Source organism: Melitaea cinxia, chromosome Z, assembly GCF_905220565.1.
Source record: "Melitaea cinxia chromosome Z, ilMelCinx1.1, whole genome shotgun sequence".
Lineage (NCBI taxonomy): Eukaryota > Metazoa > Arthropoda > Insecta > Lepidoptera > Nymphalidae > Melitaea > Melitaea cinxia.
In genome coordinates, this window is record NC_059424.1 from 16986081 (window position 1) to 17005649 (window position 19569).

Genomic DNA, 19569 nt, shown 5'->3' on the forward strand with positions numbered 1-19569 from the left:
AATTAATTTAAACTATATTCAGCATTTTGGTTAAATTAATAAATCACTTTCTCGCTATTATTTTCCTGATCGCGTATTTTTCGCGTAGTTTCACCGGTTCGCAGGAGGAAGCATTCGCGCACGCAACGCCTTGACACCTAACATCAATCTACAAGCTAATAGTTATCGTATCATGTATGGTCTATGTACATAAACAATATCATCATCTTTTCTTCAGCATTTCATCGTCAAATGTTATTCGATCGTATAGAAATTACCATATGCAGTTTTCTCTCGTCGGTCTAAAACCCAAGACAAGGCGAATAAATATAGTGTCAAGAGACAAACGTCACTACCAAGTAACTAATGGCGTTTTAAAGAATATAGAGACGAAAAAAGAAGAAAAATGAAGATAAGTGACCTCTACACCATACAGGATAAATAGCTAGGAAGAGCGTGTCTTGAAGATTTTTCAAACTAATATAGCATAAGGAAGGGGTTATTTGTAATTGATAACTTTATCGTAGCTTTAAAAAGTAATAATTATAAAAAAGCACCTTAGAAAGCTACATAAACCGGAAATAAAATATATATTACTCGTAACGATATGATCCTTTATCGTTAAATATAATAACGCAAGAAACTGCGTGTAAAATCTAGTATAATACGCATTTCTTATAATAATCATCGTGTATTTTTTAAAGGCATGATTTATTGTTTGTTAATTACAACGTAAATTGAATTAAATGAAATTGAAAATCTTACTTTTCATCAAAAAATTAAATTAAACGTTGTTCCTGTATTTTATTATTCAATACCTACATAGTTTTTACTCATAATTAAAATGTTGAAATATTAAATAGTTTATCCTGGCATTGCTGTATTGTTTACATATAAAATTATATTTAAACATGAAGGTAAGTTAGTTTTTGTTACATTAATATCAATATAATAATTTAAAAAAAAATCATGAATTAATATACGATTTCTAACATCAAATATTTTTTCTATATTTCGATTAAAGTGCTTCTTAGTTCTTCTATACTCTTAAATTTCTTGTATGAAGAAATATACCAGTTCTCATGTATACAAATTTAAATTATTATGTATTAGATATTGCTATAAATTCTCTCTTTCACAAGTGATCTCTTTTATGCGGTTTACTCACTATTCTAAGAAAAAGACTGTTTGGTTATATTTCATATAAAATAAAACAACATTTAAAACGGTTAAATTGAGTGTAAAATACTAAAAATGTAATTAAAACGAACGTATGTGAGGTATTATATTGTTGATTGATTGACAGAATGATTGCTTCAACTTGTAAGATCCCACTGCTGGACATAGATATGCCACTTTCTCAATTATTAGATATAATTATTGATATAATTGATATAATGTTATAATCTGAACATTATTTTTGATAAATTAAATACTAAATGGCTTATTAATTTGATATTCTGATACTGTACTAATTTGTGCTATAATTAACAATAAGTAATAATTTTATCGACCGGTTAGTAAAAAAATAATTTCCGGCCCGTCAATAAACTAACAAAGCTATCAATATTTCAAAAAATAATGGCCGATGACGTTTTTTAACCAGTGTATTAATGTTTACTGCATGTAATAAATCTTTTGTCAAGGTAACAGTTCCTATAGTGTGTATACCATTTATTAAAATGCTATATCAAATTAAATATCGAATTATACAATAAACATAAATAAAGGAACATAATTACAGGCCATACGTAAATGAAAATTCATTATGTAAACATCTATGACATTATGTGCCCGAAAAAAATTTGCAAGAAATAAATATTTAAATGAACGCTTTTTTATGAATTAATTAATCGTCGCTAAACACGGATACGTATTGATATACTTTTTTTATACATATATTTCATTTTTCGAGTGTTTTAGTTGCTAGTTTAGTTGATATGGTGATCTTTCCACGTACCTACTCATTTTATTAACAATATTTTTACTTAAAAAAATTCAATGAATTTCCTAAACAAAGATTGACAAACAAATGTCTTTAATTATTATTAATCAGGTTACAGATTTCATATGTTTAACGTGTAACAAAAAATATTTTAAAATCTTCGAGTTACTTAATTCACGTCACTACAACTTTATTATATTAATTGTGTACGAAAATGATAAGAACATGGGACACCAGTTAGGAACGAAGTTCCTTCCGATAGTACCTATAGAAGCAACACAATTTGAAATAAAAAATGTTGAATTTTATATACATTTTATAGTTCTTGATTTTTTTTTTTAATCTTGTTGATTTAGAAAAGATTAGTATTTTAGAAAATAACAAATACCGTAAAATAAAATAAAATAAATCAAACAAAATAATAATAATAATTCAAACTATTAAGTGAAATAAAAAAAAACGTATGTCTTTATTTATTTTTGTCGACAGTATAAAATTACATAAATAATTTAAAAAAAAGTTTACTAGTAATATTTTAGTTTAACAAACGTCATATTATACAGTCGTGCGACTGATATTACGTCACTTTCGCTATACATTTTTCTTACGGTTTTAGTATCACATTTTTTTCAGTTCGGTCGCCCAGCCAAATGTCAAGCCTGCCATAAGGAACTTCGTTCCAAAATTCTAACACAATGTTTTCTTCTTTTAAACACAAAATATTTTATGGGTCATGTCTTTCGTATCACTACACTTACGTCTAGATTCTTCAACCCAAAAGCCTTCAGTAACATGATGTAGATCAATAAGGCTGGCCGTGCATTGTATGTGACACTTCAAAGCTGTCTATGATATTATAATATACATTCTCATATAATTATCCTTCCTTATACGACATGAAAATAAAAACTATAAACCACTTCTTCTTCTCTAATTCCGTTCGCCTCGCCCGAGCACTCTTTTCGTAATGCTCTCGTCACGCATTCACCAGCTTACTACCAAAGTCAAGCGTGCGTAAAGAAGTTTTACTCCAAAAATACATTTTTTACATATATCTGTAGGATATTTTTTTGTTAAACACTGTACATATTTACAATTCACAACTTAAGAACTACATATTTGCAGATAGTTTTGGTACAAATTCTAACCGCGTGGAATTGTGCCAAGAATGCTGGCAGCATTTCCCCGTTGAATCGCTATGCCGATTCTCTGGGCAAAAAATGCACCAGCCCTCTTGTCACCAGTGAAGGCAATAAGGCGAGGTATTAGTTTTTTTGTTGTTGTTTTCTTTTTTTACCTATATGTTAATATAGGTACTACTTCTGGTAATGTACGGTCACCCTAAAGACGTTGTAAGCCTAAGAAACGTCACTGAAGCGTAGAACTGACGGGACGAGATAACAATTTAATAGTTGCACGGGTAATAAAACGGGTTAGAAATTGGTCACAATTACACTGGTTACTGCGTCGTAACATTTTAATAGTCAAGATGCATTTTCTGTGGGAACGGACGATGATATTAGACTATTTGTATTTGTTTTATAATATAGATACATAATGCATTCTAGTGCTTTTGAATAAACCTTAATGCCTCTATAATTTAAGCCTTTACCAATCAGCTTTATTAGTGTGTGATTTATCTACAATTCCATCATTATATATTCCATATAAAAATAACTAAATCTTTAATTTTTTTCCAACTTAATCGCACTATATTCAAATAAGAAAAGTTAATTTCCAATATATTTTTACAGCAATTTTAGTAGGTAGTAATAAACCATTTTTATATTATTCTAATAATAAATTTTGGTAATATATTTTGTACTATCTGTCCCACGATTTCGTCCGCGTGGAATAGTAACTTTGGATAGCATTTTTTGGATATATCTTTTGGTTTATTTTGAATTATAATCGTTTGAGTGTATACATGTTAAGCGAGATTCTTTAAATTGGTATAACTTTTTTATTTATGAACCGGTTGATATGAAACAAACATTAAACGTTAAGTGAAACTTACCACAATATATTAATAAAAACCGCATTTAAATCGGATAAGCCGTTTCTGCGATTAGCGTGCACAAACATATTAGATTTACATTTTTTGACATGTTTATTGATTGATAAAATTGATGATGATTTAGTAAAAGAAACGTTCTAGAAAAACAATCTTTACCTATAAGTATTTTGCAATAGAGATAGATTAGAAGCTTACATTTAAAAAGAGTAGTAGATTTAAAATAAATACAATAAAATAAGTATTTTTAAACACTACATAAACTGAATTATAAATTAATATTTTCATAACAAAAAAAAATACACAATAGGTACAAAAGTAAATTCTAACTTAAAAAAAAAAAACGAAAGTTTCTTCATAAATTCAATTTTCAAGCGAACATTTAAGTTTTATCACGACCTAAATCAATTCGTTTTCAATATTTCACAATAATGCGACAATATTAATGTATTTCGAAATCTATTGAAAACTGATACCTGATATTAGTGTCCGAAAGGATACGACATAGTATGTAGGTATGATATTATATCTAATGAGATAGACGACTAAAAAAGGAGGTTACTCAATTCAACCGTATATATATATATATGTGTGTGTGTGTGTGTGTGTGTGTGTGTGTGTATGTGTGTGTGTGTGTGTGTGTGTGTGTGTGTGTTTTCGGGGTTAACTTCGTTGTTTATGGACCGATTTTGATAATTCTTTTTTGTTGGAGGGATCTGATGATGAAATCCCAGAAAAATCGAGAGAAACCCTCAAAAATCGTAGTGACGACTATTACGTTTATTAATTTTTTTCGTCTACTTACGTTGTATTACTTGTCGATGTAATTGAAGTCGGTTTTTTTTTGTTAGTGAGTATTTATTTTCAAATTTTCGATTTAACACAAATTACACTAATGGCCTAGATTAACAAAATCAAATGTTATTTTTTACAATTGACAATTAACAACAAATAAACTAAACGAACTACACTCGGCAGTAAATAATATAACTATATAGAGGGGGTCTCTCTTCCCGTGGTTGTCGGGTCTCTCTTCCCGTGGTGTAGGCGACTAAGGGAAAGCCGACCGACCGAGCTGATGACGGTATAACCATCCAACTGCTGGCTTTGAAATACACAGGCCGAAGACGGGCAGCAGCGTCTTCGGTGCGACAAAGTCAGTCCTGCAGTCACCAACCAGGCTGCCTAGCGTGGTGACTTAACTTTTTTATAATTGTTTGGTACCAGCTCACACTATAATTACAATAGGTATATTATTAATAGTCGTTAATGAAATATAAAATAAAATGTACCTAATTGCTAACTAGTACACACTTAGATAACTATTAAAACTTCTTTGCGTATATTTTCGATTTTAAATAATTATTATAAATAATTTGATCATTATTTTTTTGTCTGGATCTGTTATAACAGAGTATTTAAATTAACTCACAATTAATATTAACTGTAACTTTATTAAGATCATTAGACTTCCACTTAATTATAAAAAAATTTCAATCTCAGCAAATTTCGTACCGCCATTCTTTTTTTTTCGTGTTTTTTTTTCATACCAACCTTATCCAGACAATAACTAAGACGAAAAAATAATTACCTACTTATCTAATTCCTAAAGCTACGTGCATATATACATTTCGGTGATTAAATCATTTATATATGTACACTAACAGTGCCCGCGACTTCGTTCGCGTGGAATTTAACAAAAAAGTTATTGTTCAGTTCGCAGAGTTATACAATAAATAAATTTTTAAAATAAAAGTAGCCTTAGTTACTCCTTATCACATCAGCTATCTGCCAGTGCCGTTAAAATCGGTCCAGCTGTTTCAGAGATTGGCCGGAACAAAAAGACAGACAGACAAACATATGTACCGTGTACAACATATACATATGGATTTAGTAAAAAGGAGTTATTTTAATATTACAAACAGGTACTCGAATTTAATTTATTTGTATAGATGTATAGACGATAAACAGTTAGAAGAGAAAATATCTTACGAGTATTGTGTGACAAATCTTGAACACCCGCAAGACGGAAAATCAATCTCCATCCCATTATAGCAAGTGAACGTTTAAAAAAGAAAAAGTTAATTCTAGTCTTAGAGACGACTTATCTTTCGTATAGAATTTTTTTTTTACACAAAATCAACGCGTTACAATAGAAGGAAAACCTTATCATTAGAAAGCAGGAAGATGGTTACGTAACACATGTAAAGTTTCTATTTATTATATGCGCATAACTCTTCTCACTATCTGTAAAGATATCACAAATTATAACGATAAAAGAGTAACATTTATTACCGTAAACAACTAACTACACGACAAGTAAAATTAGTTTTTCAGGTAAAAATACTCAAGTAAATCTAAGTTACTTTTACACAGAAAAGTACCGGAAAAAATCACAGGTTCTTTTTGTGTTTATATGTGAACTATATGTATATACGATCACAATGTAATTGGTACAAAATCGGTTATCGATATATATATATATATATATATATATATATATATATATATATATATATATATATATTATAATTTGTTACAAGTTTATTTTAAAAGAAAGTTGAGATTAAGTAACGTTCAAACTTTCGCTTTACTAACTCTACTAAAATTTGTTCTACAATACAAAACGAATATTGTTATACAATATTAAGCATTTCCGATTATTATTACGCTATCACAGATCCGGTAGAAGCTTATAATGTAAAAACAAAACGATTTAAAGCCTATCATGCGAAAAATAAAAATCATATAGTTATACAAGATCGAGAAGGTAATTATAGCGTTATATATTGTATTGCAGTTCCGTTCTAATAGCGTGTATTTAATGATAAAACTATTGTTCAATATGAAAATGAACTAAATTGGATCTTTAGTTCGTTTGCAATGGATAAACTCAAAAGCTATTGGACCGATTTTAAAAACTCTTTCACCAGTATAGAATGCCACCTTATCGTAGCGAAATAATTAAAAAAGAAAAATGGAACAGTAAAAATCGGCTGCCTAATTTCAAAAAATAACGGGACATATTTTTTTAATATATCTATATGTACCTATGTTCACACGACTCCATTGAAACGAAAAATGCTAAAAAATCGATTTCGAAATTGTTGTCCCTTAATGTGTTTTGAAATTGCCCGAATTGTTGTAATACACACGAGCGAAGTAGCGACGGAAAGCTAATAGATATATTAGAAAATGCTAATTTTGAAATACATTTTTTTTGACATAATTATTTTCGTTGACGAATCAAATCAGTTCTTCTGTAATTTTAAGACACGTTATTTCAGGAAATAACATACCGTAATATAATGTCGTAATATTAGACAATCGATTATCATCAATATTAATCGTGACTAAAACACGCGTAAATTTACGCGTTAATTATTACATTTTAATTTACAATTACTATTTATTAAATATTAGTGTTGCTTAACAGCCGCTCTGGTATAGTGGTGAGCGTGCCGTGTAGGCGCCCACAGACCGGCGGTTTGCGGCTTCGATTCCCGCTCGGGATAGATATTTGAATGTACAAATATTCTTTTCCGGTTTGGATATCTGTCTTTGTGGGTGCCTTGCGGGCACCGTGCCTTGGGGAGCACGTTAAGCCGTCGGTCCCGGTTGTTATCGTAAATACCTGATAGCGACGCCATCACCGACATCGACATTTTTCACGACACATTTACTTGTTAAAAAACTAAAATATTACAACATTATAACATTAAACCTTAGATTAATATTTTATCTCCGGCTCAAAACGGTCCAATTGGTATTCCGTGTTTGTTATTGTTATTTTTGTGTTTGTTTGTTTTACTATTTGAATTGTCTTGCATTTCTTTGTTAATTTACATTTAATCAATTATTCAAAAATATTTAAATTGTAATCAATTGTTCATAATTATTAATTCCTAAATAAATATTAATCAATTGTTTCAATATTAATAAAAAATGTAATCAATTGTTCAAAATTATTAATTAATAAAAAAATTATCTGACTAGCTTTGAATGCTGTGTCACCTACAAAGGTTCACACATCAGAATTAATTAGCATTATCGTTTACAAAATTTTTATCATGTGTGTACTGCTGGTGTCCTATTTAAATAAATAAATAAATAGCGACCGTTACTCATAGTAGGGAATATATCCGCCAATCTGTAGTGGAGCAGCCTGGTGGATGAAGTTCCAATCCTTCTCCTATATGGAAAAAAAGATCTATGCCCAGCTGTGGGATGTTACAGACTGAATCGTAATCGTACGTAAGTATTAACGCAATGTTACCTTCTGTGTATAAAGAGGCATAGCACGTGTAGAAGGGAGGGGTAGGGTCGGCAACACGCCTGCAATGTTTCTGGTATTGCAGCTGTCTATAGGCTACGGTATTCGTTTACTATCAGACTGAAAAAAAGAAAAAAAACTAAGTTCAGTTAAGGATATTCATAAATAATGATTAAATGGAGCAATAACGTGAGCTATTGCGCTATGCGTGTCGGTTTCCTCTATAACAAATAGTTTATTGAGGCGATAATGAGATCGAGACATAGATAGGGCTGACATGATATCAATAAAGTTAAAAATACAAATTAATAGAATATCAGGGTAATATATCAAATTTGATATACAGTGGTAGCTTCTATTTGTTGTTCATTCTTATATACTCTGGCAAGATAAAATTTACATAAAATAAGTGGAATCGTACGTATTCAGAAGTTTATTTTTGAGTGCAAAGCTAATGTTCTTATTTTTTAAATTGTGATTTGTAACAACCCTATTCGGCTATGTAATGTGTCAATGCGGATACAAACGGACGCGCACGCGATGCTTGTGAACATTTATCAGAACTAGAAAATTAATGAATATATCACAACATATTACAAATGGACTATTGATAAGTGACATAAAAATTAATTAATATAGTCTATTGACGTTTTTAAAAGAGTGACTCATCGCTGTCACTTCGTTTGATCATGCCCTTTGACCATTTAAATCGTAGTAAATTAGAAAACAAAAGAAGTGTTAACATTGACCCATTAAAATAAGCCATTTAGAAAGTCAAAATGAATTCCTCACCTATTATTAATAATAAAAGATTATTAATAATTAACTCCGCAAAACTCAAATCGAAGAAATACAGTGAACACGTAGTCCGTGAATAAAAAGAAAAGACAACGTTATATTAACGACGCGTTAGCGCAGAGGTCATAGCACTGGCTGATACGCTGGCAGTCGCGAGTTCGATTCCCGCTCACGACAGACATTTGTATCGACCATATAGATGTTAGTCGTGGTCTGGGCGTTGTGTTTGTGTATTGTGTGTGTTTCCGGAACCCCCAACACAGGAGAAAATCCTAATAGGGGATCCGTTGAGTGTGATGCGTTTATTAATAGTATATATATATATATATATATATATATATATATATATATATATATATACACTTACACACACACACTTCAGCCTATCGCAGTCCACTGCTGGACATAGGCCTCCCCAAGTTCGCGCCACACATCCCGGTCTTCCGCAATCCTCATCCAGCCTACACCGGCAATATTACGTAGATCGTCGGTCCAACGGGCCGGAGGACGTCCCACACTGCGTTTGCCAAGACGCGGTCTCCACTCTAGGACCCGTCTACTCCAACGGCCATCGGTCCTGCGACACAGATGACCAGCCCACTGCCACTTCAACTTGCTAATTCTGTGGGCTATGTCGGTTACTTTCGTTCTCTCGCGGATAGTCTCATTTCTAATCCTGTCTTTGAGAGAGACCCCAAGCATAGCCCGTTCCATTGCACGTTGTACGACTTTAAACTTGTGGACCAGTCCCTTGGTCAGTGTCCACGTCTCGGCTCCGTATGTTAACACAGGCAGGACGCATTGCTCGAAAACTTTTGTCTTCAAGCATTGCGGAATCTTCGAAGTGAAGACTCGACGGAGTCTGCCAAACGCCGCCCAGCCCAACCGAATCCTCCTATCGGCCTCCTTCTCGAAGTTGTTGCGGCCTAGTTGGATAGTATGGCCTAGGTAAATATAATCCTGAACAACTTCGAGAAGGGTACCACCGACCGATACCGGTATCGGTATGACTTGGTTGTTAAACATAACTTTCGTCTTATCCAAGTTCATACAGAGACCGACACGTCGGGAGGACTCGTTTAGGCCGGCCAGCATTTGGCCTAACTCATCCAGCGTCTCCGCAAAGATGACAATATCGTCGGCGAAACGAAGGTGAGAGATGAATTCGCCGTTGACGTTGATGCCCCGTTCCCCCCAATCCAAGGTCTTAAAAACATCCTCTAGCGCAGTGGTAAACAGTTTCGGTGATATTACATCCCTCTGTCTTACCCCGCGCCGGAGGGAAATAGGTCTTGTTCTTTGGTCATTGACATGAACGGTCATCGTCGCCGCGTCGTACATAGATTTCAGCACCTCGATATATCGCCAGTCGATATGACATCTCTGCAGAGAGTCCAGGACAGCCCAGGTCTCGACGGAGTCGAAGGCTTTCTCGTAGTCCACAAATGCCATACACAGCGGTTGATTATATTCTTCCGTCTTTTGGATAATCTGCCGAACAGTATGGATGTGGTCCACGGTGCTGTAGCCATTTCGAAACCCAGCCTGCTCTGGTGGTTGGAATTCGTCGAGTCCTCTGGCGAGACGATTCGTAACAACCCTCGAAAACAGCTTATAGACGTGGCTCAGAAGTGAGATCGGTCTGTAATTCTTTAACAGAGACTTATCGCCTATATATATATATATATATATATATATATATATATATATATATATATATATATATATATATAACACGGAACATGGCACTACTATGTATATAAAAATGAATGTTTGTCTATATGTCCTTTTTAGAATCGTAAACTATGCATTTGATTATGTCATGATCTTCAACAAAGTATTGTGCTTGAGCCCACAAAGGTTTCTGAGTTGGTACAACAACAAAAATTATAGTTTAAAAAAAACTAAAAAGCCATGCTTTTATAGCTAATCTAACTAAAAAGTAGAAAATAATTTTTAATTACAAAGAGTTTAGTAACCTAATCCATAACAAATAAGCTTTACTTGTATTAAATAAATATGTATTGTCATTTATTTATTTCCACAGTTGGCTGTAATATGATTTAATTATAAAAAAATGACATGTAAGAGTTAAAATGTGACGTATTTACCGACATGTAAATCTATTATAAAAACCCTTGTTTTTAAAAATATTACGAGTTATAGCAGTCTTGGAACATTATCGCTGAGGTAATTTCAAAATATTAACTGTGTGGTTACAACAGCTATTTCTAAAAATAATAGTGTCAATGCATATACACGGACCCTTGACCATGGCACCTGCAACGTCATCGAAATATCGGGGGTTTCCAAAATGACAATCACGGTAAGTTCCGTAGAATCAAAAGTGTTCAGAGACATGAGAGAGATTAAAAAGTGTGTATAGAAGAATGATTGAAAAAGGATGATTGTGTTTATTGAGCGTAGCCTAGCCAATTGACATTTTAAAGCTTATAGTCTAGTCAAAAAGTTCAAAAACGCGTTACATATTTATTTATAAATCTCCTGAAAATATGAATCGTAGCTCATTCGATCCGGAATGACGTCTAGACAAATGTGTCGAAAGCATTCACTAGCAGGTAACGAATTGCAAAAGTTATTAACTACTCAAGTGGAAAAAAAAGGAATTTTCTTTTTTCACAGTTTTATCTCAGACAATGTCAGACATTTGTTAGACATTTCATGTTAAAATGTTCACACCAGTCTATTTAAATTTAACAATTAAAAGTCTTATAAAATATGTAAATATAGTATGTTTACATGCTAAATGGTTATTTTTAGATGAAAGCATTCACATGAACGAAAAAATACTGTTTTTAGAAAAGTCATAATTGCGATAATTGTGTTTAGATTTAATTTCTTATGATGATTATCAACTAAAAAAAATATGATTAATGTAAATATTATTTACTAGCGACCTGCCGCTCCCAGTTTGCACCCACATTGTACCGTTGTGTTATTGTTGTGTGTTTAATATAAAATAAGTATTTGCAATGTAAGCGAAATAAAAATAGGTAAAAAAACTTTTTAAGTTAAACGGTTTTATGTTAAACATACATTGCAATGTTTAAGATAAATGTACTAAAAACCAAAAAATAATAAAATAGATACAGTCGTGGGAATTATAAACATATGCATAGACTAGACTAAAATAAAACCGTGGGGCACGTCAATTGTCTACAATCGTTGATTAAAATGTTTGTTTTGTAATGTTACACTATAATTAGGCAGTTGTTCAACCGACAACGATGGACGTGTGATAAGTAGGGCTAGAATGTGGAAACAAGCTAGCAAGCTCGATTATAAGCGAGTTTTAGGGTTTCATAGTGGTGAGCGAGTAGTACTTTTATCATATGTTTTGTCGATTAAAGACAAACTACGAGCAGTGAAACGATTCCTCGCCAGCCAGCAGTGTGAATGTCCAACGATAAACTAGTTGAAACATCTCTTTTATTTACACGGAGTGTATAACTATTGGAATTTCCATGAGCAAGAAAATAGTAAGTAATTTCCTCACCGTCTGCGGGCCAACTGCCTATTTTAACGACGAATTAAACGATTCTTCTATCGCACATTAAGTCGATAATTTGTAGACAATTGACGTGCCCCACGGTTTTATTTTAGTCTAGTCTATGCATATGTTTATAATTCCCACGACTGTATCTATTTTATTATTTTTTGGTTTTTAGTACATTTATCTTAAACATTGCAATGTATGTTTAACATAAAACCGTTTAACTTAAAAAGTTTTTTTACCTATTTTTATTTTCTAGTTTTTAGTTTTTATTTCGCATTCTGTTTAATTCATTTAGTGCTTCATTATTGCAAGGCCCATCTTAAATATTGAGGTTGTATAGTGCACTGTATTCTTCTTGTCAAGCCCTTTTATTTGATACCCATATTGGTGGGATTGATAAAAAATTGTTATCAGACATTTGGTAGCGGCGGCCAGCTTAGATTTCAATTTTGCATAGTAAATTGTATTCTACTTGTTGAGACCTTTCATTTGATACAAATGTTGATGGGATTGATAAAACCTAAGTTATCCGCCATTTTGTAGAGGCCGCCATCTTGGATTTTAATTTTATATAGTACATTGATTATACTGGTTGAGCACTTTCATTTGAAACCCATATTGATGGGATCGATAAAACCTACCTTATCCGCCATTTTGTAGTGGCCGCCATCTTGTATTTCAATTTTTTATAGTATATTGTATTCTGCTTGTTGAGCCCTTTCATTTGATACCCATATTGATGGAATCGATAAAACCTACGTTATCCGCCATTTTGTAGCGGCCGCCATCTTGGATTTCAATTTTTTATAGTATATTGTATTCTGCTTGTTGAGCCCTTTCATTTGATACCCATATTGATGGGATTAATAAAACATAAATTATCCGCCATTTTGTAGCGGCGGCCATCTTGAATTTATAATGATAATGAATAAACATAATTGTATTGTCACCAAAATCCAAAGTGTATACAAAATTTCAGATTAATCGGTTGACAGGAAGAGGGTGAAATTTGAATTACTAAATTTGACCCAAGAATAAATAAAGAAAAAATAAAAAAACAAACGGGGTGAGCTAAATAAAACCGTTTAAAAATCTGCCTATTTACGATATCACATTAGAAACCCCTAAAACTATCAGTGCTCCTTTACTATATTATGCATGTATTATCCGTATAAACATCCGCTAACCCGCATTGGAGCAGCGTGGTGGATTAAGCTCTGATCCTTCTCCTACACGGGGAAAGAAGCCTATGCCCAGAAGTGGGATGTTACAGGCTGAAGCGTATAAATATAAACCTTCCTCTGGAATCACTCTTATGGAATGTTAAGTTTTAATTTTACATTTATGTGTATGGAAGAGCGGGACATCCTGACACAGGTAAAACACTTAAAAGGATATCCCAACAACGGTTTCATATTATGTAATGTTATGTATGCTACCTAAATATATTTGTTTAATATTTTTTTTTGTTTCATGTTGTTTTGTTTTATACTATGTAGTTATTATTTATAAGAACTTAGATATATTAATACAAAGATTAGCTAATTTCTTTACAAATAATGCTTAATAAATTCATGTCATATAAGTCGATTCATAAAAGATGATTCTTCTCTTCTGATGAATAGATGATTTTATAATATTGTGCTTCTTTCGTCTTATTTTATCAATTTAAATATGAAAAAAATTTCAAGCTTACCTAATTAATTATAAATTATACTGAATGAAAAATACGAATAACATTAATCCCTAGTCCCAATAATTTCATACTGATACAGCCATAACCATACGCACACACGAGCTCTACTGTAATCTTTCAGGCGTGAAAATGAATGTTATAAATAAACACGCGCAACGCGGCTAATTATCATACGAGCCTGAAGTCCTGTGCCGTTTTGTCTATTACAAAAATTATCAAAAAAAAAATTATTACTAAATATAAGTGATTACAAAATTCGGCTCACGCCGATCAGCAGCGTCCCGCGATGGATTGGTTGAAATTGGTCGGTATCAAGATTTTGTGATAATAACGTGATTGTGATTAGTGGAAAGGACTGTTGATCTTTAAGTGGATGATGTGGTTGTGAAGGATTTATTGTTGTTCCTGAATAGCATTTTCATGATCTTGTGATGATAATAATTTTAAGATATAAACGTATATATTTATGTATTATATAAATATACTGTATACTATATACTATACTTATACTTATACTTTTTCATTTTTACAAATCGTCATCTTTATATTCCTGTATCGTAATAAGCAATTTTTCTTGCTTTCTTATATATTTGGTTTCGATATTTTGCATAATTTTCGTAGAAAATAATAATGTCAGATCAGTTTATCAATGGGTACCAAAAATTCGAATACATTTTTGCATATTTTTACATAAAAGCTAAGATACGATAAATTCAATTTCAAACAAGAATTTTTGTACAGGATAACATTGGTTTTGTAAAATATATATTTCTTATATTTGTACATGTACATTAATATTATTTTTTTAATAAAGCCTAACCGCCAATAAAAGAGAAACCTTAATATCAATAATTCTCCACCCGTTCTTTATTCTATGACAGGCCTAAATTTTTTGAACTGAGTAGACACATTTTTTTTTTTCAAAATATTTTATTTGAACGCTATGACAATAAACGCGACACTTGAAACGTGATATCTTGATATTCTGACGGCAATCCTAATAAATTCGCAATGTTTGACGATATAATAGTACGGAATCATTTGTTCTAATTTTTTAATTTAATATTATGATAGATTTATATACGAGGAAAGAAAGCTCAATCAATGTTTAAAATACCGTATGTGTTTTATTATTCTTCTATTCCTACACTACTTTGCTCCGCGTCACATCATCTCTCGCTACAAGAACTGGGTTGACTGGAAGAGATTATTTTGATATATGTAATTGTTATGTTTAAGAAAAAAAAAAATAAGTCGGTACAAAATTCCCTAGGTCAGCAGTATAAATATGAGTACAGTACAAATAAAAGTTTTTCAAGAGTTTAAATGCAAAAAAAAATATTTTAACTGTTGTAAAAAATATATATCTATATATGTAAGGAAGATGATTTCAAATAAAATATTGTATTCATGTACTTTTTTCTATTTTTACAGTTCACTCTTCTTGTAGCTGTTGCTTTCGTCCCTGTAAAGGCAGATGGACCTAAGTAAGTGAAATATTTTATACACACTCGTGCACCTAAAAACAAAGTATTTATCAACCATAAAGCTAACACTCAATCAATTCAATGTCATTAAAAAAATAACACTTAAGTACCTAAAATTTTCACAAGTATTATTTTTTATTTCATTCTTGCTAGGCGAATGTGATTATACGATAGTGCTTCGGCGACTAATTTTTCAAATTTGTATCTCGCTACGCGATAATTATTAGACAAGATTCAGTAAACGCGACATCTTCGTAATAAATAGCTTTAGAAAGTATCAAATAACCATCCTTATTAATTGATAAAATTAATAATTAGGCGGAATTTATTTGCTAGCTGTATATCACGTGTCATGTGTAAACAGGGTAGTGATATCGCGACGAGAGGGAAAGCCTGTCGAGTCACGCGTGCCATTGACTCTAGGCGGAACCGCTAGAAAAACTAGCGAAGCTTGAATGCGAATGCCATTGCTTCGACGTACTTACTTTCCTTGTGCTATTATAATTTTTGCTAGAATATTAATGTATTATCATAGATTTATAATAAGTACCAATAGTATACCATCACTAATTTTCTATTGTTACAGAAAAAAGATCCGCATACATCTACCACAGAAAGTGAAACATATACACCATCACAAGAAAATATATATAACGAACCACCCTGCGCCCTCACAGTATGCCCCGGCGTACATGCCGAGTGCAGAGGGAACAGTGGCGGTACCGACAAGCGTTTTGCCAGCTATGGCAAATATTGTACCTATAAACTCGGTGGACTTTTACGATGAGTCGCAGCCACGGTTGCCAAATATATCTCCGGCAGCATCGCAGCTCTTACCTTTGTATCATGCACGTGGATACTATGGACCGACCCCTACTGACCTGATAGACGAAGCAGATTACGACACAGCTGCAGATCAAAATGAATACGTTCCACAATCGTTTTCATCGCCTTCGGTAGTACATTCGCCTAGTCATCCTCCGAAAAGAATTAAGATTATCAAATTAAACGAACAACCTCGTAAAAAAGTTATAAGAAAAGTTAAGCCAAAACGAGTAGTTATAAGAAATAAACCTCAACCACCGCCGCCACTAGAGGAACATCCAGTATCAGTTTTTCATGAACAATTTTATTCGGACGTTGGTGGTTCTGGAACTATAAGAAAGATAAGGAAGCCACCACGAGTGGAGAAAATTGTAGACGGTGATACCGAACACATCCATACTTATAGCGAAGAACATATACATAAAGTTGTGTTGGACGATGGGCCCAAACTTGGTGGTGTAGTTGGTGTTGATCACTTTAATGGTGTGCGTACAATTACGGGTGGACAAAGTATAATTCCTTTTAAAAACGGTCAGACATTACTTGCCATTCCATCTCATTCAATAGGTAGTTTAGCGTCTGCTGGTGCATTAGGAAATCCGGCAAACTTCGAATATGCTGCTTATAATCCAAGAGAAGTCACGCACGATCATATATTTCATGATCATGGAGAAATCTCTTCAGATGCAGATATAAACAAAGAAGCTTTTGGATTACCCCCCAAAGTTTCTTATAACAGTAATGGTCTTAGGATCAGCGGAACACAAAAAAGACAAAAACCTAAAAGCTTTCAAAAAAGTCAAAAGTATTCCAAGCCAGCGTCAAACGATTTTTCATACTATGAAAACATTTACGCACCTAGCAGTAGACCAAATAAAATACAGAGACCCTCATTAACCGTACCATCATTTGAAGTTTCTGACGAGGGAAATTTTGATGAATATAGATCAGTTTCTGATTTTGGCTACAAAGAAAATAAAAAACCACGAAATTCAGTAGCTACTTATTATGGTAAATCATCAAACGATTATCGTTTGCAACAAGCAAATGCACCGTCTCCATTTTCCGTTTCGTCGACTGTAATACACGAATATAAACCTAAAAAGTTTTCTGGAACAGCTGCTGTCCCATCAAGCTTAACAAAAATAAGAGACCCGTACCTTAATTTCGATGATAATTACGCAAATAACTTTGAATATGATACGTATGCTTCTTCATCAAATATTTATACATCAGAGGACAAAAATGACATTGAATATAGCGGTCAGAGTAAAAAAGGAAAAAAAAAGTCCATTTCTACGCAAAACATTAGTTTTGGTGGCCAAGATCACATAACATACGTCGACCATGTAAAAGATGATAGGTTTTTAGACGATATTGACAGCGACGGACCAACAGCATTAGAAAGTGACAACCAATTTGATCAAGCTCAAATAAGCGATACAGATACAACTGGAACTTATACAGTAAAAGATTCATCTCCTACGCATCAATATTTTTCCATGATGGCTGCAAAGACTCTGCATGGTGAACAAATATCACTTCCTGAAGCTTCGAACAATAATTTTCACTACGCTGAAGCACCAACAGCATCAACAACAGAACACGCTTCTGTGACGACAATGGTCATGCCGAGTTCAAATCATTATAATTTTCAAAGTACAGAAAAACCTTACACAGAATCTACGAAACATGTACCTGACATGAAATCGGCCAACAAAAATAAGGATGCAGCACATCGACCCAATTATAGTAGTATCCTGAATGAACCTCGGGATCGTGTTCCGTTAAAAGAGCTTCAAACATCGGGAAGGGGCTACAGGTCAGAAACAATAGAAAATCAGGATTCCGTCCCTTTACAAGGTTCTTCAACTGTCAGAGGAAAACTTAAATATGGTGACAAAATTTAATTTGTGTGAACATTAAGTTATATTAACATTAATTTTTTTTTTTTAAGCAGTGATGATTGAATTTATAGTTATTTAAGGAAGAACACTGCGGTGATAAACACGATAACCACTATGTTATCTTAATTTATTTTTAAATTAATAATGTCGCCTGTACATGTAAATAGATTGAATAAAATGCATTTTATTCAAACTCTTAGAAAGTACTATAATAAATAAAAATTACGAAAAAAAAAACTATTTTCTTTTACCTAAAGTCACTTTTCTTATTTAGAAAACTAATAATTAAGCTCAAACACAATTTATAACAACCATAGTCAGAAAGGTAAGTACATATAATATTTATAATGTTTTTCCTTTGATTTACGATTTTAAGATCTTTCTTTTACATATAATTTTTTAAATACTTTTGGATTTATTTTTTCATAAAATACAGGTTTTTTAATTTATTTATATTTTATTTACGTGTTATTTTTCGAAATTTATTATTATTATTATTATTTTTTAATTTACATCCACAGGTTCAAAATGCCCATGCCTTTTGTTAAACATGCATTATAATTATATTAATACCACAGGCGATTTATCATACAAACTATAGATCAACAGTCCTGTGACTGCCTAGTAAAACTAGGACGTGATTCGACGCTGACGGTTTTTTTTTCTTCTTATAAGTATTCTTTGGTCACTCATCATTCATTCATTCAAAATTTCTGAACATTTTATTAACTTTCTTATCTATGTCTATATTTACACTTATTTGCTAGTTATCATATCTGTACACTTATTTCCTAGTTACCATATATATACATACACTTATGTCCTACTTACAATATACACTTACTCTATGTTACTGTTAGTAAGGGATTTTTATATATTTATTTATATTTAGTAATTATTAATATTTATTTCATCATTACAGCCTGTACAGTCCACTGCTGGACATAGGCCTCCACAAATTTACGCCAAAAATAACGTAAACTCATGTGTTTTGCCCATAGTCACCACGCTGGGCAGGCGGGTTGGTGACCGCAGTACTGGCTTTGTCGCACCGAAGACGCTGCTGCCCGTCTTCGGCCTGTGTATTTCAAAGCCAGCAGTTGGATGGTTATCCCGCCATCGGTCGGC

General features: G+C 32.6%; 1 protein-coding gene across 1 annotated transcript; it reads left to right on the forward strand.

The window, feature by feature from the left end:
* The first annotated feature begins 890 nt into the window (after nt 1-890).
* On the forward strand, nt 891-18444 carry LOC123668875. The gene is made up of 3 exons (XM_045602567.1): nt 891-896; nt 15657-15709; nt 16296-18444. Exons 1-3 carry the CDS (start codon nt 891-893, stop codon nt 18442-18444), a joined length of 2208 nt encoding a protein of 735 aa, XP_045458523.1.
* Nucleotides 18445-19569: the final 1125 nt, after the last annotated feature.

Excerpts from the sequence above, each read along its gene's own strand:
- LOC123668875 (XM_045602567.1), top strand. Across the intron at positions 15,710-16,295 it reads GTAAAGGCAGATGGACCTAA|AAAAAAGATCCGCATACATC; the intron begins GTAAGTGAAATA and ends CTATTGTTACAG.